We start from the raw sequence: 24,867 nt of genomic DNA, 5'->3' as shown, positions 1-24,867 counted from the left end.
CTACTGTAATGCTCTCTACATGGGGCTCCCCTTGAAAAGCACCCGGAGGCTCCAACTGGTCCAGAACGTAGCCGCGCAGGTGATTATGGGTGCAGCTCGTTACGCCCATGCAACACCTCTCCTACGCGAGCTGCACTGGCTCCCGGTGGTCTTCCGGGTGCGATTCAAGGTGTTAGTTATCACCTTTAAAGCGCTCCATGGCTTAGGACCTGGGTACCTACGAGACCGTCTTTTGCCACCAATAGCCTCCCACCGACCAGTTTGTTCTCACAGGGAGGGACTACTCAGGGTACCGTCAGTCAAATTATGCCGACTGGCGACTCCCAGGGGGAGGGCCTTCTCTGTGGGGGCTCCAACCCTTTGGAATGAACTGCCCCCGGAGATACGGAATATCCCTGATCTCTGTGCTTTCCGCTGTGCCCTCAAGACCCTGATGTTCCAACAGGCGGGGCTAAACATATGAACATGTGAATGATTTTTTAAATGTGATCTAATTCTGGGTTTTATTTAATTGACCAAACTAAGTAATAATTTTAATTAGCAATTTTATGATGTTTGTGTGTCTATATTTTTCTTGACTGTACACCGCCTTGAGTCCTACGGGACAAAGGTGGTATAGAAATATAATAAATAAATAAATAAAATAAATAAATAAATCTGTCAGTTAAGGCCTGAGAGGAGGACAGAAACACTCCTCTACTGTATACCATCCATTACTCAACTGTCCCGAGGTACACAAGCCTTTTCCCTGCAGCGCCCCCTAGTGGCACAAATGCATATTTCTCTTGTTTGAGAACTGCATTGAGAAGTACAGTGTTACTTGAAATGTATTCCAGGATTTGCTGGTCTTCAGCTGAGAGAACTTGCAATAATTTAAAACTTTTTAAAAAGTCTCAGAAATCTTTCATGAAGGTCTTCATGTTACATAGTTTGAATACCATCTCAATCTTAACTTTATCTTGTAATCAAGGTTCTTGTAAGTAGAACCTTACAATTTATTTATTTATTTTATTTATTTAATCTAATTTTTATACCGCCCTTCTCCCGAAGGACTCAGGGCGGTGCACAGCCAAAGATAAAACAAATACCCATATAAAATTTAAAAACAATTTAAAAACATATTAAATAATTTGGCCCCGACGTCATTAAAACAAAAACAACCCATTAAAATTAATGTTTAGGCCAACCCAGCTTGTTGGAACAATAACGTCTTGAGGGCACGGCAAAAGGTTCGCAAGTCAGGGATCATCCGTATCTCCGGGGGCAATCCATTCCAGAGGACGAGTGCCCCCCCCCCAGAGAAGGCTCTCCCCCTGGGTGTCGCCAGTTGACATTGTTTGACCGACGGTACCCTGAGGAGTCCCACTCTGTGGGAGCGCACTGGCCAGTGGGAGGCTATCGGTAGCGATCTCGTAAGTACCCAGGTCCTAAGCCATGGAGCGCTCTAAAGATGGTAACCAACACCTTGAATCGCACCCGGAAGACCACCGGGAGCCAGTGCAGCTCGTGCAGGAGAGGTGTTACATGGGAGTGCCGTGTCACTCCCATAATCACCCACGCGGCCGCATTCTGGACCAGTTGGAGCCTCCGGGTGCTCTTCAAGGGGAGCCCCATGTAGAGAGCGTTATAGTAGTCCAGACGGGAAGTGTCGAGGGCATGAGTGACAGTGCGCAAGGAGTCCCGATCCAGAAAGGGACGCAACTGGTGAATCAGGCGAACCTGATAAAAAGCCCCCTTGGCCACAGCCGTCACATGATCTTCTAGAGACAGCCGTGCATCCAGGAGGACACCCAAGTTACAAGCCCTCTCTGAAGGGGCTAAGATCTCACCCCCAATAATCAGTGATGGAACCAGCTGGCTATAATGGAATGCCGGAAACCGCAGCCACTCGGTCTTGGAGGGGTTGAGTCTGAGCCTGTTTCTCCCCATCCAGATCCGCACGGCCTCCAGGCACTGGGACATCACGTCAAGGGCATCATTGGGGTGGTCCGGGGTAGAGATTTACAACTGAGTATCATCAGCGTACTGATGGAACTTCACCCCCAAACCACTGATGATCTCACCCACAGCTTCACATAAATGTTGAACAGGAGGGGCGAGAGGACCAATCCTTGCGGCACCCCACAAACAAGGCGCCTCGAGGTTGACCTCTTCCCCCCTGCCAACACAGACTGCGTGTGGTCAGAGAGGAAGGAGGAGAACCTCCGCAACCCGGTGCCCCCTACTCCTAACCCCTCCAACCGGCGCAGCATGATACCATGGTCGACGGTATCAAAAGCTGCTGAGAGGTCTAATAGGACCAGGACAGAGGAACAACCTCTGTCCCGAGCCCTCCAGAGATCATCAACCAATGCGACCAATGCCGTTTCTGTGCTGTAGCCAGGCCTGAAGCCCGACTGGAAAGGATCTAGATAAACAGCTTCATCCAGGTACTGAGGAAGTTGTCGCGCCACCACACTCTCAACAACCTTCGCCACAAAGCGAAGGCTGGAGACTGGACGATAGTTCGCTAATACAGCCGGGTCCAGGGAAGGCTTCTTGAGGAGAGGTCTCACCACCGCCTCTTTCAAGCCGGAGGGGAAGAAACCCTCACTCAGAGAAGCGTTAATAATCTCCTGGAGCCAGCCTCGTGTGACCGCCCGGGAGGCCAGCACCAACCAGGAGGGACACGGGTCCAATAAACATGTGGCAGCGCTAAGTCTACCCAGAATCCTGTCCACATCCTCGGGAGTCACAGGGTCAAACTCCTCCCGGATAACACTCTCAAGACCCACCTCCATCACCCCATCTGAACCTACCCAGTCGGAGTCCAAGCCTTCCCGAATCTGAGCGATTTTGTCATGCAGATATTGCACAAAATCCTCAGCCCTGCCCTGCAAGAATATTTTGTCAGGTATTTTAGCTGTTGACTCTATTGAATTTCAGTATCTCCTTCCAACTTTGCTTGATCTTTGAATTAGTTGAATCATATGTATCCATTGGCATCCTTTATCTTACTAATTCGAGACTGGGGCTTCCTCCTCAATTTGAAGCTACTAAAATTGCATTAAAAAGCCAGTTTAGTGGTATGATTTAGCCATCAAACTAGACCAGGAGTTCTAATCCTGCTTTAGACACAAAAGCTAGCTGGGTGACCTCAGGCCAATCCCTCCTCCTCAGCCCTAGGAAGGAGGCAATGGCAAGCCACATCTGAAACCCTTTGCTAGGAAAACTGCGGGGACTAGGAGTCCAGGCAGCCACCAGGAAGCAACACTGCCTAGAAGGCACAAACAAAACAAGAAGAAAGGTTGCATTATGTTTAATGAGAGGATTCTTTAAAGCAGCAACATGTTTTTCATATCATGAATAAATAATACTTCAAGTCATTTTCAAAACGTACAGCTGTACCTTTTTTCAGTGTTTGGTTTCTTTTTATCCTGTAGTAAGAGTTTTTAAAATGGAATTTACTGTTAAAAGCATTTGAGCCCTAGGCCCTCAATGCCTACTAAATCTTTTCTGGTTTGTGTCTTACTAATGTGATCTTCCTGATGCTACTGCAACAGTATAGAGCAGTTTTTTTTTTGGATATCACTTTCAACGCTGGGCATTGCATGTGGAGCTAAACATTTCCTTGGGGAGGAAGAGATGATCAGTTCATGTAACCATTTTGCTTTTTTTAGGGACCTGAAGCCAGAGAACATCTTGTTAAATGGAGAGATGCATATTCAGATTACAGACTTTGGGACAGCAAAAATATTGTCTGCAGATAGTAAACAAGGTGTGTGTCATTTATCTTTCATTCCCTGAAACAGTCGCACTGCCTTGAGAAGTACCCTCCCTTACTTCTGTATTTCTTCTTTCAGCACGAGCAAACTCCTTCGTAGGGACAGCACAGTATGTGTCTCCAGAGCTATTAACAGAAAAATCTGCCTGCAAAAGGTGAGCTCTGCATATGCGTTTCAATATTTTCATGCTTTCTTTTGAGTTGCATCAAGGTGATGACTTTGAGCTGTTACCTCTATTCTCCAAGCTTTTTGCATTGTCTCTGTTGACAGTTAGATTTTGGGGTGGGTGTCCAGCAGATAAAAAGGGATCCTAAAAACTCTCAAATTTATTGAGAGCTTTTAAACTCATAAACATTTGTTCAATAGAACATTCCAAAACAACATTTGCTCTGCCCAGATATGAGACAATAATTATTTATTCCTTTTTCCTACTAGGCAATGATACTTATTGATATTTATTGTGGGGTATTTTTAAGGATAACTTTTTTTTAGTGAAGTCTCAATAAAGGATGAATAATATATTTCAAAGCACAGTTAAATTAAACTACAGTATTTTTCGGAGTATAAGATGCACTGGAGTATAAGACACCTTAATTTTGGGGGAGGAAAACAAGAATTCTGCCTCTGCCTACCAGCATCAGGATCAGTGGCATCCTCACTTCCATTTGGATTTTGATAATGAGTAGCACAGATCTTTTTATCAGTTTAAAACAAATCCTATCTATTTAACTGGAGTGGGTAGGGTGGGGTGGGGGATGATTTTCATGGGGGCAGTAATCTCAGGAGGTTAAGGAAAAGTCTGCTGCTATAGGTGATGGGGATCTCCAGTCCTCGCACAAGTTGTGAAGGCAGCCGTCAGAACTGCTGGAGCTGCTTCCAGGCAGATCCTGGGAGAACTCGGAGCTCTCGGTGGCTAAAGGGGAAGAAGAAAACTCTGGGCATGTTGAGAACACACACACTCCTGTTGCTGGAAGAAGGGGAGAAGGGCTGCTTCTCCTGCAGTCTCCCCCACCCCCACCCCCGTGCCTAAACTCCTCCCTCCTCAGCCACCTTCTCCTCCCAAACAGTCCCAGAGGGGCTCCATCCGCAGTCGAAGTTGGTCTTCCTCCCCCCCCCCTCTTAAACTGAACTGCACTGAGCAGCTGGGGGGGCAGCGTGAAGGAGAAATGTCTCAGCTCCCCACAGCCACTTGGCATTTTGACCATCCGGAACGGATCAATGCCACCTCCGCAGTGGCCGGCTGCTGCTTTCTTCTAGGATCATTTATCAACAAGTCAGAAAAGCAGTGCAGTTCAGTTTAAGAGAGCAAAGGGGGGGGGGAACCAACTTCGACCTTCTTCCAGCAACAGGAGAATGTGCTTTCTCAACGTGCCCAGAGTTTTCTTCTTCCCCTTTAGCCACCAAGAAGGAGGAGGGTGCGCGGCTCTGCAAATTGCATTGGAGAATCGGGGAAGAAAACGCCGGAAAATGCGATGCATGGAGGCAACGCTTTTGCAAAGCGGACGCTTTTGCGTGGAGAGGTGTAAGGCAAGGTGCTCGCCGCCCAGCCTGTCCCTTCTCCAGACAACCCAGGCTGAGGGCGGTCAGCTTCTGCTCCTGGCCCAGGAGACGGATCTGGCCAGGAGGGAAGAGAAAGTGAGACTGCAGAAAAGGAGGAGGAGGGTGGGCGGCTTTGTGAATTGCTTCAGGGAATTGGGAAGGAAAAAGAGCATTGCCTCTACGCATCGCGTTTTCCAGCGTTTTTCTCCCCAATTCCCCGAAACAATTTGCAAAGCCACGCACTCTCCTCCTCCTTTTCTGCAGCCTCACTTTCTCTTCCCTCCTGGCCAGATCCGTCTCCTGGGCCAGGAGCAGAAGCTGACCGCCCTCAGCCTGGGTTGTCTGGAGAAGGGACAGGCTGGGCGGCGAGCACCTTGCCTTACACCTCTCCACGCAGAAGCACCCACATCGCAAGAGCATCGCCTCCATGCATCGCGTTTCTGGCATTTTCCTCCCCGATTCCCTGATGCAATTCGTAGAGCTGCACGCCCTCATGAAAATGTGGCGGCGGCAGTTTTCAGCAGGTTCCAAGCAGCACCCTAACCGTTTCCGTCACCCATCTCCCAGCATGCAACATTGCTCATTTTTGGCAATGTGAGAATCCCCACTGCCTGAAACCACTGGAAAATGTGACGCACAGAGACCAACAACCTCCCAAGTGTGGGGGCCGGCAGGCGAGTGGGGCTACATTCGGAGTATAAGACACACCCAGATTTTCACCCCCTTTTGGGGGGTAAAAAGGTGTGTCTTATACTCCCAAAAATGTGGTAGGTTTCTTAATATTTACAGCTAAAATACTCTTCATCTTTTTACTAACATATCTGTTCGAAACAGAACTTATTTGAAAAGAACAAAAGCTTTTTTCAATAATGTTTTCTACATACATACATACATACATGTCTATTAGCTGTTGTTTTTAGTTTAAAATTTAAATGATAACCTTACTGTGTTGTAACTACTTTGAAAAAGCTATGCTTTGAAAGAATTCATATACAAAGATTCCTGGATAAAATGGATTATCTAGACCAGTCAGGATTCAGGACAGAAACCGCATTGGTTGTGCTTTTGGATGATCTCTGGCGGGAGCAGGATCGGGCACTGCATCCCTCCTGGCTCTGCTTGACCTCTCGGCAGCCTTCAATACCATCAGTATCCTTGTGGAATGGAATGGGGCTTTGTGTTGTCCTGCTTCACTTCCTCTGTGGCCACTTTCAGTCAGTGTTGATTGGAAGCGAGAGGTCTGGCCCCCATCCACTGCTCAGTACTTCCTCCGCTTTTATTTAATATCTACGTGAAGCCGTTGGGTGAGATCATCCGTCACCATGGGCTGAGATATCATCAACATGCTGATGACGCCCAGCTCTGTATCTCAGCCCATGGTTCTGTGACTTCCCTCTCACAGTGCTTGGAGGCAGTTAAGGGCTGGATGGGGAGCAATGGGCTGAAACTGAAACTTGGTATGATGGGATGGCTCTGGTTTCCATGAAGAATTGCCATCTTTGGTCTTGGATGGGTTGGCACAGCCCCAGAAAGACCCAGTGCGTAATCCGGGGGTTCTCCTGGTCTCACGGCTCCTGCTTGAAGAGCAGGTGGCAGTCATAGCCACGAGGGCCTTTGTTATGTATCATTTATGCCCTTTCCCGAACCAACAATTTCTGCTCACAGTCAGTCATATCCTAGTCATCTCGTGTCTTGCAATGTAGTGTACATGGGGCTGCCCTAGAAAAGCATGGGGAAGCTCCTGTTGGTTCAAAATTCAGTGGCCGACATGGTTTTGTGGTGGCCTAGATGTGCACATGTGTCCTGTCTCTCTCTCGGCTGCCGATTCGCTTCTGGCTCTAATTCAAAGTGCTGGTTGTCGCCTTTAAAGCCCCACGTGGCTTGGGAACAGGTTATTTGAAGGATCATCTTCTCCTGGTCACAGCTACCTGACCCACCAGAGTGAGGAGACGGAATGCCGTGGGTCCCTTCTCCTAAGGAAGTTTATCCAGTGGGAGCAAGAAAAAGGCCCTTTTCTGTTATGGAACGTCATCCCGCAGAGACAAAATGGGCCCCCAGTTTGACCCTCTTTTGCAAGGTCCTGAAGACGTGATTTTGACTAAGGGTGGCCAAAGATCCTTTGCTAGGAACGCCCTGGGTAGTAGGTGAAGCTCTGCACAATTGCTTCCTACATCTGTTGAAAGCAGACATGGCAATGTGGCCTAGGTAATATTAATTCCTGTGTTTTGTTTCTTCCCTTTGTCCGTCTTGCTGATGAAGTTCTGATCTGTGGGCTCTGGGCTGCATCGTGTACCAGCTTGTAGCAGGGTTACCACCGTTCCGAGCTGGGTAAGGCAAGGTCCTGAATTGTACCAAGTTTCCAGTTTTTAGAAAGGATTTCCTGAGTACAATTTGAAAGAGAATGCTCATATAATGGGAAGCAACGGAGAAACGGGGAGGGGTTGGAATTTCTGGCTATGGAAAGAGTGCCATGTCTCTACTTAATAAGGCTCCCTAGCTAGATTCCTTGCTTTTGCCTGTCTCTGCTCTGATTCCCTTATGAGACACTGAATGGGAATAAAAAAGGGAAGTTTCTTGTGGACCTTCTAGAGACACTCTAGCCAGACTCTGCGTAGTTACAGCTGAAGCTGTGTTGCTCTTTCTCCTGCCAATTTGTTTGATTTTGGCTAATCATTGTTTAAGGCTTGACATCTGCTAACTGATTTGTTGAACGCTACAGTTGTTGGTTTCATACAATTTTAAGAAACAAACTATAGTGTTTGGACCACAATAGTTTTGATATATTATATTAAGCCACAAGGTGCAACTTAATATGGGTTAACTTCTGGAGACAAACAATGGCTTAAGCAGAACGTATGGCTCAAGCCAGTGTCTAGTTGGACGCATTCAATGCAGATTTGGACCAACTTTGGCCTGGTTACTGCAGTATAATTCCCCTCCCCCCCCCCCCCCACACACACCACACTTTCCAACAGAGAGTATTTCCTTGCTGATAAAGAAATCACCCTCTTGAGTGATATGATATGTTTTTTTTTCCTTTGCTACCTAGGATTTTACATTAATGTGACTTTTTTTTTTCCAGAAATGAGTATCTCATATTTCAAAAGATAATCAAACTGGAATATGAATTCCCAGAGAAGTTCTTTCCCAAGGCAAAAGATCTTGTAGAAAAGCTTCTGGTAAATAAACATTACTATCCAAAGAAAAAAAAAACAAATGTAAAACATTTAACTTGTGTTCTCCAAGTCCCCATCCCCCATTGGTTTGAGTTTGATTACCATCAGAGCTTCCTCTCCAGCAGGTCTTTTTTCACACCTTTCAATGCTTTTTCACAACTTAAAATCAAGGCCATAATTCTCCATCTGTTATGGTTTTGTTTTCTTTCAAGCCTCTGGACTGCCTGCCCGTCCTTTGCTCTTTTTTGCAAGCCTGCCCTGAAGGTGGAGGAGCTGTTTAAGAAGTTCAATCAGGGCAACCGGACCAAAGTATATACTTTAGAGCAGTTGCCCTGATTTAACTTTTTAAATAACTTTTTGGCCTGGATGATTGAGTCTTCATTGACATATTACACTGTGGAGCTGCTTGGAACATGGAACTCACTCCTTGCTTGAGCAGAAGGTCAGGCCTGCGGGACCTTCACTGCTTAGAGAATTCCTCCAGGTGCTCAGCTTGACTCCCTGCTGATCCTTGCCCTGCTCTTGTTTTCAGCAGAGACAAGTTCACCCCCTTGCACATGTCAGCCTTTTAGAAGTCTATAGATTTCTATAATATCTTTTTTCCTTTTTTCTTTTTCTGTAAGCTAGACATCATTATTGCCTAAATGTGGAACTGTTCCCCCAAGGCCTCATTTTTCAGTCCCCTTAAATATCCCAGCACATTCCTCTGCTAATTCTCAGGATATGAACAACAAAGAAGGAACAGCCTAGCAAGAACATCATGAAATCCATGACCAGTGATCTCAATTGCTTTGTAGTCAGCCCTTTAATGTGACAAATCTTTCAAATTTATGCAGAAGAAGAGATGAATGAGTCTCATGATCAAGTTGAGTTTGAAATTGACAGAACATCCAAGCATGACTGAAATGTAGAAGTTGCAGCTGTATAACCTATGAAACTGAAATGAGGCAAGAGAACATTTTCTCTTTTTTAAAATACAAAAGCTTTAAAGAGCACATAAAACTTAACAAAAACAAGACAGAACCAAGAAAACAAAGAGATAAAGAAGAAAAAACAAAAGTGCAGGAAAAAAACCAACAGGAAGTTTCTGGTTTCCTTTATAGCAAATACAAGTATGGTTAGAAGGCTATCTCTTTCTCTTATGATTTCAATAAAAAGGTCATTTTTTCCTATCTAATTTTTTCCCCTAAACCACAAGTTGTACGTGCCTTTTTTTCTCTTTCATGCAAAAAGTCTGTAAGTAGTTTACAGTCAGCCATAAATGTATATTTTTTTTCTCTAATCAAAGAGGTTAAATTTAGCCATCTTCAGAAGTTCCAGTACCAACCATTCCTCCATTATGGGGGAGATGGAACCTTTCCATTTTTCAGCATAAATAGTCTCAATGAAGCTGTCGTATACAGAGTCCCTTCAAAAGAAGTCTCTGGATTTAATTGCACCAGAATATAAAGAACAGTTGTAATATTGTCCCTTAGCTGTCTTTTAGGTGAAGACCCACACTGGTCCTCATGAATAGATTCTGCAAAATTATTTTCACTCTATCAGCTAGGATTGTTGTGAACAACTGTAGTCATTATTCAGTAATGATATTGCTTTGTAATTTCTTCCTAAAGTCAAGCTTGATCTTTTTTAGGTATTACATATATATTAGCCTCTTTCCAGGTCTCTGGCATCTTTCCTCTCTGTAAAATAGGATTCATCGAGCTTTGTTAAAAGTTATAAAAGTTCATCCTCAAAACTCTTGTAGTACAAACTCAGTAGTCCAGTGTTTCTTAATCTCAGCAACTTTAAGATGTGTGGACTTCAGTTCCCAGGATTCCCCAGACAGCCAACAGCAACAACAATCAATCAGATAAATAAATAAATAAGCTTCCTTTCCATTCAGCCACAAAGTTGTTTATAAAATAGTGAATGAGTTAGCTCTAAGGAAGGAGCTCAGTAATTCCTAGACTGATGCTGAAACGTTTACATGAACTCTGGTTGGGATTGTTCAACCAGATGCAAATCAATTGGACTATACTGTGCTGTAACTCATGTGCATCTATCTTCTGCACAAGGGTATCATGAAAGGCCTTGACAAATATTTTACAGAGATGGCATTATGCCCCATCACTTATGGATTGGACTACAGCAATGTGCTCTACAAAGAGCTGCCCTTGAAGGGTCCTGAATGCAGTGGCGTAGGTAGCAATGGGCATGGCTCAGTTCTTACTGCTCTACAAGCTGTGTTATAACTCCTCCAACTCCTGGTCATATTGCTACTGCTATGAGATCCAAATCAGAGGAAGCATGGAGTCCCTCTGTGAGTTGAGCCCTCAGTAATGTCCATGTGGTCTGTGGCTGTTACGGTGTCCATGAATTTCCAAGCTGCCTCCAATTCCAGGCCCAAAGGAAGACAATGTCCCCCAGTACCATAAATCTGGGAAACTACGGCCACTCTAGCCACAGTATTAAACAGCTCAGTCAGGGAGAAGTTTGCTCTTGTTGACCCTTGTGGCAATGAAAGTTCCCTCTGTTGTCATGTAGGATTCTGTTATGTAGGATTTCCTGACAGTTAGAACAATTCATCAATGGGAATTGTTTGCCATCAGAAGTTGTGAGTCCTGGCTCAGGAATTCTGGGAATTGAAGTCCACAAGTCGTAAAAGGGCCATAGTTCCCCACCTCTGCTCTAGGGTCTCCTGCTTGAGTAGCCGGTTGGGTTAGAAGATCTCCAAGATGCTGTTAAGTAATAGAACTGTCTCAGGTGTTACCAAAACTCTTCCTGGTTCATCCATTCTTTCTTGCCACCTGTCTCTGAGAAGTTGCTCCTCCTACTGGGGTGCCTCTTGGGGCCTTCCTCCACTGCTCTAGTAACATCCGGTGCTATGTCTTCAGAGGTCTTCTTTTGCTGACCTTCCCAGAGAGCTCTCTGCTCTCCCCAACGAGCATTGGATAAGAAAAGGAAAGCCAGCACGTGGTCCTTTCGGCTTCTCCTCTAACAAGGAGAGAAACTTAAAATTACAAGAAGTGTAATTAGCATATTCTTCAGGTAAAAACAGTAACATGAACCAGGGACATCATTACCATATTCAAATAGAGACTGAGATCATTTTGTTTCTCCCCTACAAAACTATTGCTTAACGCACTGTAAGCCGCCCTGAGTCTCCGGAGAAGGGCGACATATAAATCAAATTTAAAAAAAACAAAACAAAAAACTCCTCTCTTTCTTTTTGTTCTCCATGGTTAGCAAACTCACAACCAACGGTTCTTTTTCTAAAGCGTTCTAGTTGGAAAAAAAACTTTTTTCAAAGAATGACTTGTTTTAAATATGTAACCATCATTTAATTCTAAATATAAAATACTTTATTCAACTATTTTATGAATAAGGCATCCCAGTCAAATTTTCCCAGGGATCCGGTTTATAATAACAATCTATAAAAATGTGTTAATTTGTTACAATTGTCTTAGCTGTTGTTACTAAAGTATCGAGAGCCGGAGCAGCCTTTTTTCTATGCTAAGGGGCTTGGTTCACCCTGGCTGCACTCCAGGGGGGCTCAGCTTGTAATTTAGACCCACGTAGTTCTTTTGATCTTCTGTAGAAAGTGTTAAAATCAAATTTCAAGCCTCTGGCTGTGTGTTTTTGGGAGGGACCCTCCAAATAAAACATCATTGGAAGCTGACCAGTTTCAGGGGAAAAGTAACTGTCATTTCTTAATCAGGTTCTTGATGCTACCAAAAGGTTAGGATGTGAAGAAATGGGAGGCTATGGACCTTTGAGGGCCCATCCGTTCTTTGATTTCATCACCTGGGAAAATCTGCATCATCAGACCCCACCCAAGCTCACAGCCTACTTGCCCGCCATGTCTGAAGACGATGAGGATTGCTATGGGAATGTAAGTGCCAAAGGGTGACAGGAAGGTGAATCAGGTTCCAAGAAACCTTGATTCCCTCCGTTGAGTGATGCGCCTGGATCAGCTTTGGGGTGTCCGTTGCATCTTCACAGCCTTCATGTTCGCCCTATCATCCCCATCAGGGAAGGGTGCTCTTTGTGCCTGGAGCATTAACTTCGGTCCGTCCATACTCTGAGACTGGCCTTGCATCCCTGAAGAGAGTCAGTCATAGGATGTGAAAAAGACGTTTTGATTTGGGTATAAAATAAATCCATCGCTTGGACATTTCTGGGTGGGATTATACTATGGTTGAGCTGAATCCTGGACCGTGCTGTGCTGGGTCTGAGCCTCGGGTGGCCAAATTGAGAGGGGCTAGCAGGACCCAGCTGGTGCCTGTTTCCAGGACTGCTGAATACCTGCCCTGATGATTAGTTCTCTGGTGTTGAGCCATGCCTTTGTGAAGTGGTGCCCCCCTCCCAATGCACAAGTCTGCCCATGCCTTGCTGTGTTGCACGGCATGTATGACATTACTCATGTTGTGCATAGGCAGTGCAGCACAGCAAGACAAGTGTTAATGACTGGTTGACTGAAAAGACTGCAAATCTTTCCTTTCCCATCAGTTAGAACTGAAAAAGCTTCTCAGAGGAGAAGCAAAACAACTTCAAGAAAAATCAAGAAAGTCCAGTTGCCATTAAAAAAAAAGGCACCTTTGGGATAAAGGTAGAAAGCCCTGACATGTTATCTGTCTCAGCATCTCCATATTCAGGGCAAAGTGCTAAATGGCGCTTGCTTTTCTTTTGTAGTATGACAACCTTCTGAGTCAGTTTGGCTGCATGCAAGTTTCCACCTCAACCTCTTCTCAGTCACTGTCTTCCCCAGAAATGGGTCCCTTGCAGACTTCTGGAAACAACATAGAGCAATACATCCATGACCTGGACAGCAATTCCTTTGAGCTGGACCTCCAGTTCTCAGAAGAGGAGAAAAGGTTGCTGTTGGCAAAGCAGGCTGGTGGAAATCCTTGGTAAGTCTCGAGATCTCTTAGCTGAGTTTTCTATGGAATTTTTAAATTTTTAATCTCTGTAGTTTTAATATTTTAATATATCTTAATTATTTACCTATTTGATTTATAACCTGTAAGTCTCCCAGAGTCACCTCCCAGAAATGGGCGGCATAAAAAATGATTAATAAATAAAATATTGTCCCATAGACCTTCTTAATCTCTTGAACATAGAGGAGGGTCTTAGAGGAGTAAAGAGTGGGGGTGGGCTTAAAAATAACACAGAACTTAAGATCAAATCAGAAGGAGATGAGAAAACTTTCTTAGGAGTTGTCCAAAATCACTAAACAATATTGCATCAAACTCTAGCAAGCAGAAGAAACTTCCTCTGGAACTTGTAGCCATCCAGAAGATGACAAGGGGTGGTCTCCTGACCATTTACAGAGGGCCACAAGTTCCCCATTCCTTCTTTAAAGCGCTGCTGGAAAAGCTGGTGGAAACATAACAGCAGAATTGAAGCTTCGGTTCTCAGAAGTTATTGTAAAAAAACAACCAAACACTTATTCTTGAAGTGATACATTCCTACTTGATTATGAGGATGGAGATTCTCAGATTTGTAAGAGATGGATTCAGAAAATTTAATGAATTAAACTCTAAGAATCCAGTCAATTTGTGACTCAAGATGTTGGATCTTTGTTCACGTTGTTAGGGCTGTTTTTTCTGGGCACATGAGAATCGGTCTCAAAGGGTGACGTTCCTCTTCTGGTTCTCGGAGAGGTTGTGCTTGTCTCATGTTGCAAGTTGGGGTGGCTCAAAGATAGGATGATGGAATAATGTGCTGTGATGTTTTCTCTTTAGGCACCAGTTTGTAGAAAACAATTTAATACTGAAAATGGGGCCCGTAGACAAGAGAAAGGTAAGTTGCTTGGTCCTGTTGCTTGACATGCCTTCAGGGAACACAGCACCGGAAACCCCCAAAGTTACAAAAGTGGAATCCAGCTGCCCCCAAATATTCAATTCAGGGAGACGGAACGTGGGGACACCTTCCCGTTCCTCTGCCACAAGGCTGCCGTGAAAGAGAAAGGCCTCGGGGAGGGACACTAAGCAAGGGTCACCCTGGGTGTGGTTTAATCCCTGGAAATGGGAACGCATTGAATTGTGATGGCCATAGAATAATGGCAGGTAAATTGCTTGCCTGCTGGGAGATAGTTCTAGAAGTGTTGGACCAGAGTTAGCCGTTGTAGCCAACCTCTTTGCAGCAGTGATGGGAGGTGGCTCTGGAACCCCCAGGCCTTTTATGTGGAGCATTCTAGAACAAGATTGGTAGGTTACTTGTTCTGGAAATTGTGCTCTGAATGCTCGCATTGTAACTGCAGGCCCAAGGATGTCTTTGCTTTCTGATAGCCTAATGAGTGGTAGATGAGCAAGTCTTTGAAAAATGCCAGTGCTGCATTTGGGAGGCAAAGAAAACAATCTCCCAAAAGCTGCCTTAGTTGCATATTCAGATACTTGGGTTGACCTTTTGATAGGTAAATTGTTTAGGAAGAGGCACTGTGAATGACTACAGGTACTGTAAAAGAAGCGGATTACTAGCCATATAAACGGTGTTTTGGTTGCACTTAGGTTCTTGGGTATATGTAATAATAAATGAACCATAATACATGGCAGTACCTGGAGATACCAAAACAGAACAGAAAGAACTGGGGGAAAATCACAAAGCTCAAAGAGCTGTAAATAGAAGAACAGCTGTGACAAAAGAAAGCCAGGAGAGTACCAGTAATAATAAGCACCAAAACAACTGGAGCACCACTTGAACCCCATCAGCATCAATCAATTGCACAAGGTAGCTTTACTTGGAACAGCTTACATCCTACGACAAAATTTTTGAACACCATCAAACAACAGCAACTACCTATCCCAGTTCTTGGGAAGAGGTGAATAAAAGTCCTTAAAATTCAGCCTAAAAATCTGGCTGACCATGGCCTCTCATCATCATCATCATCATCATCATCAATTGGACATACAGCCTCCAAATCCAAGAGAATCAGGAAGCTTATAATAGTGAAAACAATAAAAATGCAGGAGGTGCAAAAAGTTAACTCTAAAGGAAGAACATTTTTTAAAAAGTTTCAACAAGTGCTCTTTGCTCACCTCTCAGGGTCCCAAAACACTTTGGCCCATGTCCTGTTTAAAAAGCCAAGTTGTCATTGCCTTCCATAGCAAAGCAGGGCTGGGTTAAAAAGGCATCTAGGAGAATGGCATTTTAGAGGGTAGGAGCAGCAGCAGAGAAAGCACAGCCCAAATAATGGCATTTTAAATTGAAGGGAACCAGAGCATGACAGCTGCAGATCTCCTGGGCAATGGATGGGCTGTTGGCTTACAAGGAGAGGGACAGCTGGAGCATCTCTGTTAGGGGAACCTATCCACTGATTATGGATCAATGCACCACCATATGCTGGTGCTGCTCCATCGTAGTGAAGTTCTCCTAACCCCTAATTCTGTAGCCTTCGGAGGTTGGATAAAACAATAAAGGCTAGTCCTGGTGACAAAAAATGTCCCCATTCCTGACTTAGAACATTTTTTAGGGCTGTGTGCAGCTTTGGGTTCAATTGTCATTGGTTCTTATTTTATTTCTTCTCATTTGCCACAGTACTGTATATATGCTGTTCTACTCAAGAAGGCCCAAAGCAGCTTACAAAGGAGGAATGCACTAAAATGAAAACTATCATGAATTGTAATTAAGGCAAACATGCCACAGCCATGGCTTTCCATCCTGAAGCGGGTTAGGTTTTCCTTTTCCATCTCTTCCCAAGGCTTTCTGGGGGGGAAAAGTCATGCTGGAGGCTTCCTGGGAGGATTGCTCCCCTCAGATCCTGTTAACATCCTGACCTGGGAGACAGGCAACCTCTTGGTGGCCCTAATCCCTTGGCCTGGGGGCAGAGAATGAGGGCTTTTCCTGTGAGATAGGAACTCTGGCAAGGCAGTTTAGGCTTCTGTGTCAGTGCACATCAGGGAACGTGTCTGTCTCTCATTCGGAGATGGTTGGGTGGCTATTGCATTTATACCTCTGTGAATGTTAATTTTATGGATAGAGATACTCAAACAACAATGTGCCCAACAGGAAGTTGGATCAACTAATCATGCGGGAGGCACATCACACAACTTATAGTTGAGATTTGGGAGGTGTGTGTGTTGGCCCGTCCACAGCCATTGGCAACCTAGGCTTACAACATCAGCCCCTTCTCAGTGTAACAGTTGCAGACAAGTCTAAATCAAGCTTTAATGTTCAACTCTGCTTTCTGAAAAGCATTGAATTGTTTCACTTTCCGACTTAAGGGATTTGTTATAGTAGTTGTGGCATAACAGTAGCTTTTTATGATGCCTTCATTTTCTGGAACTAGACAGTTGAGGTTCCAAACAGTACCCGTAAAGCTTTATGTACTGGTCATGCTTTTAAAGCCTTTAATGGGTTCTGGGTGCCATGTGCTTCTCCACAGGGGCTGTTTGCCCGCCGGCGACAGCTGCTGCTCACAGAAGGGCCACACCTGTACTATGTTGATCCTGTCAACAAAGTCCTGAAAGGGGAGATTCCTTGGTCACTGGAACTCCGACCAGAAGCAAAGAACTTCAAGACCTTTTTTGTCCACACAGTAAGTAACCTGCCCAGCCAGTTCAAGTGGAGTTTTCCTTAATTGCAAATTCTATGCTGGGATGTTCATCCAAATGATTTTAAAGGGGTGGGGGGGGGAGAGAGAGACGACTTTTAGCCTATTTTGAGAACAGGAGCTGTGAGAAATCCCTAATCAGGAAACAAAATAGGCCCAAATGCGAGCAACTCTGAGCTTGGCGTCTGCAGCCGTTTCCTCTTAGGGGCAGCAGAAAGTAGGAGCAACCCTGTGCATTTGCCTTAGGACACTGGATGAGGTGTAGAGGGGAGGTCCCATTGGGCAGAAGCTTGCATAGAGTTCTTCGTGCCTAAAGCCAAACCTGCTGCTGGCTGCTGAAATGAACAGGCGCTAAATCTTCTTTACTTACAGCCGAACAGGACATACTACCTGATGGACCCAAGCGGGAATGCTCATAAGTGGTGCAAAAAGATTCAAGAGGTTTGGCGACACAGATATCACCAGAATGCTGCAAAATGAGACTGCCCCTCAGTGCCCATCTCACTCCTTTGCTGCTAGAGTGCCACGTGCCCCCAGACGGAGGACTCTTCCACGCCCGGCTCACCTCCAGCTCCAGGGCCGAACTAGTTCTTCTTCTGAGGAGGAGGAGGAGGGAGGAGGAGGAGGAGGAGGAGGAAAAGCCCAGCCAGTGGAATTCAGGGTTGCTTTGCTTGCTTTTGTGCTTCTGGTGGAGCTTCTACACCCCCCCACCCACACCCACATTCTGCTGATACTGATGACGGTGGCTTCTGCTGCAAATGAGTGGAGTTTGCATTGCTGGCTTCACCCTAGATCAGTTAAGGTAGCCGAGCCCAGATCATGTGGGGCCTGGATTATTACTGTGATCTTCTGATTAATCATGCAACTGTGTTTTGGGGAGCTTGGAAATCTCTCTTCATGAGAAGTTACCACCCTTGATGCTGCTGCCGTCACTTTCATTTCTAACCGTTGGTTCTTTGATATCCAGCACTTGTCATCACTCTGGGTGTAAACCCACAAAATTCTCCAGGTCATGTCCAGTTGCAGGATCTCCAAGGATGGTACTTCTAATGCCTGCCAGCCTGTCTGCCTTCAAGATGCACTCCGGCACATATGGAAAGTGAGAGGAATGGTGAACGTGACCCTTTAAATCCTGGCTTTCTAGTATCAGACATTTTTAAAACATGGAATTTTAATTTGATGCATTTACATGTTTAACTGAGCATAAAAAGTTACCAGCATGATTTTAACTAATACTAAAAGTGAACTAGTTAGTACAAAATCGTATTGACGTAATAAGTAGACTCTTCACTTTTTCAGAAGAGGGAGCAAACGGTTTTTTTTCCCCCCAAGGTCTGGCAGGGGCAAAGGGTTGCAGGGCCCGACTTTTTGTGTGGCAGGAAGGCCAAACGAAATGCTGTTGTACGACTGATGACTTGATTTGTTGTCTCTTTGTATAATGAGGTGTACAAATATTCCTGTATTGTTCATTGGCCAAGCATTGTACCTTTTAGCAACTTTGAAAATATTTTACATGATTTAAATATATTTAAGCCCCTCTATTAATTGGACTAATTGTTGTGTTCATGTAAAAATGTTGATACAGAGGGGAAAATGTATGGTACTTGAGTCATATCTATCATATGTTTCATATTGTTCTTTTGTCTTTTTCCAATTAAACTGTCACGCTCAAACATTTCTTGAACTATAGGCGAGGTGTTGTTTCCTCACCCCAAGAATCCTTCACTTTGTGCAGGGCCAGCCCTGGACTGTCTCAACACCCCCCCCCCCCCATTTCTGTCCCCGTCACCTTTACATGCTGGGAGTAGGCATTTGAGCAAGCAATGGCGACTTTGGCTTTTTCTAATCCAACACATGAAGATGTTGACGCCTCTATTCAAAGGGATGCTTCCTGTGCAGCACAGAAGAGGCCTCTTCTGGCAGGAGCCCATGTGGAGGTTTGCCATGGCAAAGTCAGGACATTCTGGGTTTGGGGCTGATCTACTGTAGAAAGACTTTGGGCAATGAGCAAAGCCTTTATTTTGCTCTCCCTGGTCTTTTCCCCCGGGTCAAGCAGTCAGATACATGTAGCCTGAACGAGATCCTACCAAAACCCTAAACCAGGTAGGGATTTAGGGAGCATAAGGTTGAGTTTCCTTTGTGTTATTGTATTGCATGATGGAATGAGGGGGCGGGGGGAGAATTAGTGCTCAAACTGGATTTGCACATTGCTGATCATTTTCATTTCTTTATTTCAATCACTGAAGAAACCAGAAATGTCCTGGAGGATTGGGAAGGTTTAGGGTAGAATTCAGTTCACTACTATACCACTTTGGAACAAATTTGAAACAAAATACAGGTGTTGAGAGTCTTATAAATGGGTGAAGGGAATTTATGGAAATTAATGCTGGCCTTACTTTAAAAATTATATTGAAGATTTGGTCCTCATGTAAGCACAGCACTTGTCTCCTTTTGATAAAAATGCCCTGGCTTTCTTTGCCTCCCCCCCCCCCCCCCAATTTTCTGCACAAGTCAGGGGGGCAAAATAGCACAGCTACTTTAAAAGTTGCATGGTTTAATATAGGTTGATTCATTTAAAGAAGAGGCATTTGGGCAGCATAGAAGCCAGGAATAAATCCAGATTGTTTTACTGAATAGTACAGAGGTGCTGAGCTGGCATAAAGTCCAAAGCATTTTTGCAGCATGTACAATACTAATAGAAACATCAGTCCTGAAGAGGAGGAAGAGAGAAGAACAAGAAGGTTGGATTATCAGTTACTACTGGGGAATGTGTTCAAAGTGGCTGCCTACCTCCAGATTCTGCCAGGCTATGGGACATCATAGTAAAAGCCCTGACCAGGACTGCAGCTGGTCCCTATTAGATTGTTGCAAATCCAGGAAAGAACTGAAATTTCTCACTGTCTGATAATCTCTTCAAAAATCAATAGCAATTTTGTTTCAAAATAGAAGTAAAAAAAGTAAACTTTATTTTATTCCAAATGTACAAAACATTTACAACTGTACAGTGTTGCTTAAAAGTTTGTAAATTCTTCTGAATTTTCAATGTTTCTGCATAAATATGACCTAAAGCGTGATCTGTTTTCCATATAAGTCCTAAAACTAGTTGAGAACCCAATTAAACAAATTAGTAAAAAGCAATATACTTGTTCATTGATTTATTGAGGAAAATGAACCAAAACTACATATTTGTTGTGGCAAAGTATATGAACCTTTGCATTCAACAACAGGAACCCTTTAGGCAGCAATAATGGCAAATAACCATTTCCAATACTGTTCAGATAGTCCTCAGATTACAATGACAATTGGATATGGAACTCCGCCTCTAAGTGTGCTGAGTCCATGTCTCTTAGCAATGGCAACTTCAGCAGTCCTGGTTGCTGTCATTAAACAAAACCTGCACAGATGGTTAAGCGAGGACCTCATGTGATTGCAACTTCCGACATCCAAAAGCCAGCAGGGAATGTCAGAAATTGCAATGTGTGACTGACTCACTGTGATGTAATTGTGAGCCTGGCACCCAGATAGTCATGTGACCAGGGTGCTGCAATGAACAGAACTTTGAGAACTACGTACAGTACCCCTTGTTCAACGTGGCGCAACTTTGAACAGTCATTGAACAAATGGTCATAACTTGAGGACTACCTGTAACAGCTGATCAGTCCTGCCCATCTGCTTGGAGAAATTTTAGCCCTTTCCTCCTGGCCGAACAGCTTAAACTCAGGGATGTTGTGATTAAAGTCAGGACTTTGACTTGGCTGTTCCAAAGCATTCGTTTTCTTCTGCTTTATCCATCCTTTAGTCATAACTTGTGTGTTTTGGATTGTTGTCTTGCTGCATGACCCATTTTCTCTTGATTTTCAGTTCACAAGGATACGTCCTGGCTTTACCTGTAGAATTTGGGGACATGATTCAGGATTTATAGTTCCATCAATGGTGGAAGTCATCCTAGTCCATAGTCAGCAAAGCAGAACCAAACCATGATACTACTATGTTTCACATAATGTGATAAGGTCCTTATGCTGGAATGCAGGGTTTGCCTTTCCCCAAAACATGACCATTTTATTCAAGCCTAAAAGTTCTATTTTGGCCTCAACCATCCACAGAATCTTCTTCCAGGAGTTTTCTGGCTTAGCCACCTGGTCTCTTTCAATCCTTACAGAGCCAGCAGCCGCCTTCTTGGGGAGGAGTGGCTTTCTCCTTGCAACACTGCCACGCACACCATGCTTGTGATGGTGATCTCACAAACACTGACATCTGCCAGTGCAAGAGAAGGCTTTTAGTTCACTAGACAATATCCAAGGCTTCTTTGCGATATCCTGAAGAATTATTCCTCTTGCTCTTGGTGTGATCATGGTCAACCGCTTGGCGAAGATAACAATGGTGTTGAATTGCCTCTGCACACCATTTGCCTGACAGTGTATTGGCAGAGTCCAAAGTCTTTGGAAATAGTTTTGTCACCTTTTCCAGCTTGATTTTCCAGCATCAACAGTTTTTCAGATGCCCTCAAAAACCTTTGTACAAGCCATGATATGTTCCCACCTTCCTGTGTTCCAAAAATCAGACTTTGATAGTGAATACCCAGAAAGAAGGCAGGATCTCTCACTCTCACACCTGATTATCATCCCATTGACTGAATTACCTGATTCTTAACTTCCTCCTCAAATGAATTGATAATCTTAGAGGTTCACATACTTTTGTCACACAGATATGCATAGCTTTATTTCCTCAAATAAATGAACAAGCATGTTTTGACTCACCTGTTTAACTGAGTTCTCTTTATCTAGTTTTAGGAAATGTGCACGGAACAGACATTTGATTTTTCTTGCCTAAATATAACCTAAACCTTAAAAACCTTAACCTCTTGCCTAAACCTATTTGGTTTTCTTGCCTCTTTTCTCCATTGAATTTCATTTTGTTAGATAGGGCCCAGTGTTCAAGTCTGTCAAGATCCTTTTTGATCTTGAGCTTATCTTCTGATGTGTTGGCTATTCCTGCAAACTTTATGTTGTCTGCAAATTTGATGAGCTTTCCTTCTATTCCCTCATCTAAATAATTTATGAAGGTATTGAAGAGTAGAGGGCCTAAGACAGAATCTTGGGGTACCCTACTGCTTGCTTCTCTCCATGTAGATGTAGTTCTATTAAGGACTACATTATTGATTGCCAGCCAGTTATTGTCAGCCAGTTATGAATCCATCTGGGGTGATGCTGTCTATGCCACTTTCTTCTAGTTTAGTAAGTAGGTTGTGGTCTTATTTTGTCAAATGCCTTACTGAAATGCAAGTATATTATGTCCACCACATTTTGCTGTTCCACTAATTTAGTAACTTCGTCAAAGAAGGTTTGTTTGGCATGATCTGTTTTATGCAGAAACAGTTCATATTTATGTAGAAATGCTGAAAATCCAAAAGGGGTCACAAACTTTTAAACACCACTGAATATGTCTCTCAAAAGATAAGACTAGAGAAATTGGTTAAAATAATGACATTTAAAAGCATTCTGTGGCATTCTGTAAAATTTCCAGTTCTTTGGAAGCCTTCTCGAAATGTAGACACAGTATTTAAGATGGGATTTGACAAAATGTATTAAATACTTCTGACAATTTAGGGACTAGATCTGCCTTTTTGCAGCCAGACCACTCTGCTAACATAGTTGGTTTGCAATCAAAGTATTGCAAAAGCTTTTTTCATAAATACAATTATCAAACTGAGTATTCCCTATCCAGCATCATTTGATTTTCGTTTCCTATGTACATTTACATTTATCTCTACTGAATTTCAGTCTGTTTGGCTAATCTGTTAAAATTATTTTGAATTTTATTTCCATCTTCTCTGTTATGTATTGTTCTCAAATCTTACACCATAGTAAGCAAGCTTTCTATCTTTCACATCATTAATAAAGATGCTGGAGAACCCAGAGAGTGTTCTGCTGGATCCGGCCAGTCTAGTTTCGGTGTCACATGTTGGCTACTGGGATGTGCTTGGAATGCCACATGCCTGCAAAAGCTGCCCTCCACCCTTCCCAGCAGCCAGTATTTAGAAATATTGCCATGAAGAGGTAATAAGAAGACTCTCTTCTGTGAATCTATTTAGTCTCTTAGAACATTGAAAGTCAGTGTTATAATCAAAACTGCTGCCCTCATAGTTCATCCATCTTGAATCTATTAGTATTTAGTGTCAGTGGATCCCTCAAGTTTGATACCATGAAGGGGGGGGGGATGCCAATTTTTTCAAACCATTTCAGTCTATGGAGCCTGAACATTCCTGGCATTCTTGCCCTCTCAGATTCACAATGATGAGTTGTCACGAGCACAAACATCCCAAGGAGCGGGGGAGAAACTTTTGACTGTCAGCTGTCGAGATCCACCCTTTTTGTCATACCTTAGATGCCACCAGTTGTGTTTGAGTGAACTCTTTTTTGCTCTTTCCTGAATCCCCATCACACAACCCTCAGGTTACATGAGCAGTTTAGAATCCTGAGCTGTATTTTGCACATAATATTTTGTGCATCACCCTGCTTTGTTCCAAACTATATTTTCCAACCTGAAGAAGCAAAAAAACCCCCACCTGGTTGTACTTGCACATGGAACCATTAGTCAGGCTTCACCATGTTTGCCTGCATCATTCTGGGAGCCAGAATTCCACCAAGCAAGCAATCTCCGGCGGGGGTGGGGGTGGGGGCTGTCTGCTCTGCTTGTTAGGGCCAGTCCAATAAGCAAAACATAGAATTGTCGTAGAAACGGGCATTCCAGGTTATTGGGAGTTTCTTCTTTGACTGCCTCTGCTTGGAGACTTGGTGGCTGAATCAGTGGGGCTCCTGACCTCGAATCAATGCTGGTGATTAAAGCCAGTTCAGTCTATAATGAGACCACAACCATCCATGATGGCGGTGGGTAAACAAACAAATGGTGGGGAATATTGAGATCTGACTGAGGGAAGAGTGGTGGTGTCACCTTCAGAAATCTGTCCAGCCAGGTTTCAGGACCTGTTGACAGGCAGGCCAGCAGGTAGGGTGGCATTGAATTTCATGACACCTTATTGGTGATCAGGGTCACTGTTCCAGAGGTGGCTGATGTGTGAGCACCTATTGTTTGGATTGACTGCAGAGATAAGCTAGGGGTCTTTTGGGTGTATCATAGATATTGTTCTTTTAAGAACCTTCCTTGAGCTGGACCGATTTCCAACTTGATGTTGGAGACTAGGATTGGTCCCGAAAGACTTCAGTCTCTGGAGTGTTGAGTCTTGATCTAGTAAAGCTCAAGAGTTCATGACATCAGTGATGGCAATGATGGGCCTGTCCCAAGTTATCTCGGTTTCTATCACAGGTTAGACCTCAGTTTTGTCTCTGAATAATTGCTGTGTGATCTCACTGTGGGGTTATTATCATTTGCTCTTTGTTGTAGACAAGGAGACAATCACACAAGGGCCTTCATTAGACAATCACACAAGGGCCTTCATTACCATCAACCACAATTTCCTTCTGGACTGGCTGTGGGCATTGGGAGCATTGTCTTGCAGTGGTTCTATCTTTCCTCATCAGCTGGTTCCAATTGGAAATTAATGGAATGAAAGATCGATATTGTGCATGCCCTGTTATGAGCTTCTGCAGAGATCTATTCTCTCCTCTTGTTATTTAACATTTACCCGGAGTCACTAGTAGAGGTTGTCTAGTGACTTGGGGTCTGTATCACCAATATTCAACTTGCTGTATATTGTGACCCTGGGCTGGGCTCAACATGATGCTGAAGTCCTATCCCAGTGCCTGGAGACACCATTCCCTGAAAGGATAGATCCATGACTAGGAAATCCCCAAGATTGGTGGCTTCTGCTGAATCATAAGATGGAAGTCATGGCTGA

General features: G+C 44.0%; 1 protein-coding gene across 2 annotated transcripts in view; it reads left to right on the top strand.

Annotated features, from left to right (window-relative positions):
- PDPK1 (3-phosphoinositide dependent protein kinase 1) overlaps positions 1-20,150 on the top strand; it is a 57,507-nt gene extending 37,357 nt beyond the window's left edge. Inside the window, exons 6-14 of one of the 2 annotated variants that reach the window (XM_034420646.3) lie at positions 3,660-3,757; positions 3,843-3,918; positions 7,563-7,631; positions 8,386-8,482; positions 12,180-12,353; positions 13,154-13,371; positions 14,206-14,263; positions 16,845-16,997; positions 17,385-20,150. In XM_034420646.3, the coding sequence (XP_034276537.1) occupies positions 3,660-3,757; positions 3,843-3,918; positions 7,563-7,631; positions 8,386-8,482; positions 12,180-12,353; positions 13,154-13,371; positions 14,206-14,263; positions 16,845-16,997; positions 17,385-17,492 (1,051 nt within the window). In that variant the 3' untranslated portion in view covers positions 17,493-20,150. The remainder of the gene's footprint in view (positions 1-3,659; positions 3,758-3,842; positions 3,919-7,562; positions 7,632-8,385; positions 8,483-12,179; positions 12,354-13,153; positions 13,372-14,205; positions 14,264-16,844; positions 16,998-17,384) is intronic. The other variant, XM_034420647.3, reaches the window with a different exon arrangement.
- The last annotated feature ends 4,717 nt before the right edge of the window (positions 20,151-24,867 follow it).

The sequence above is a fragment of the Pantherophis guttatus genome, chromosome 14 (assembly GCF_059756535.1).
Source record: "Pantherophis guttatus breed Tessera chromosome 14, ASM5975653v1, whole genome shotgun sequence".
Classification (NCBI taxonomy): Eukaryota; Metazoa; Chordata; class Lepidosauria; order Squamata; family Colubridae; genus Pantherophis; species Pantherophis guttatus.
The sequence above is the reverse complement of the archived record's forward strand: the minus strand, read 5'-3'. Positions and strand labels throughout refer to the sequence as shown.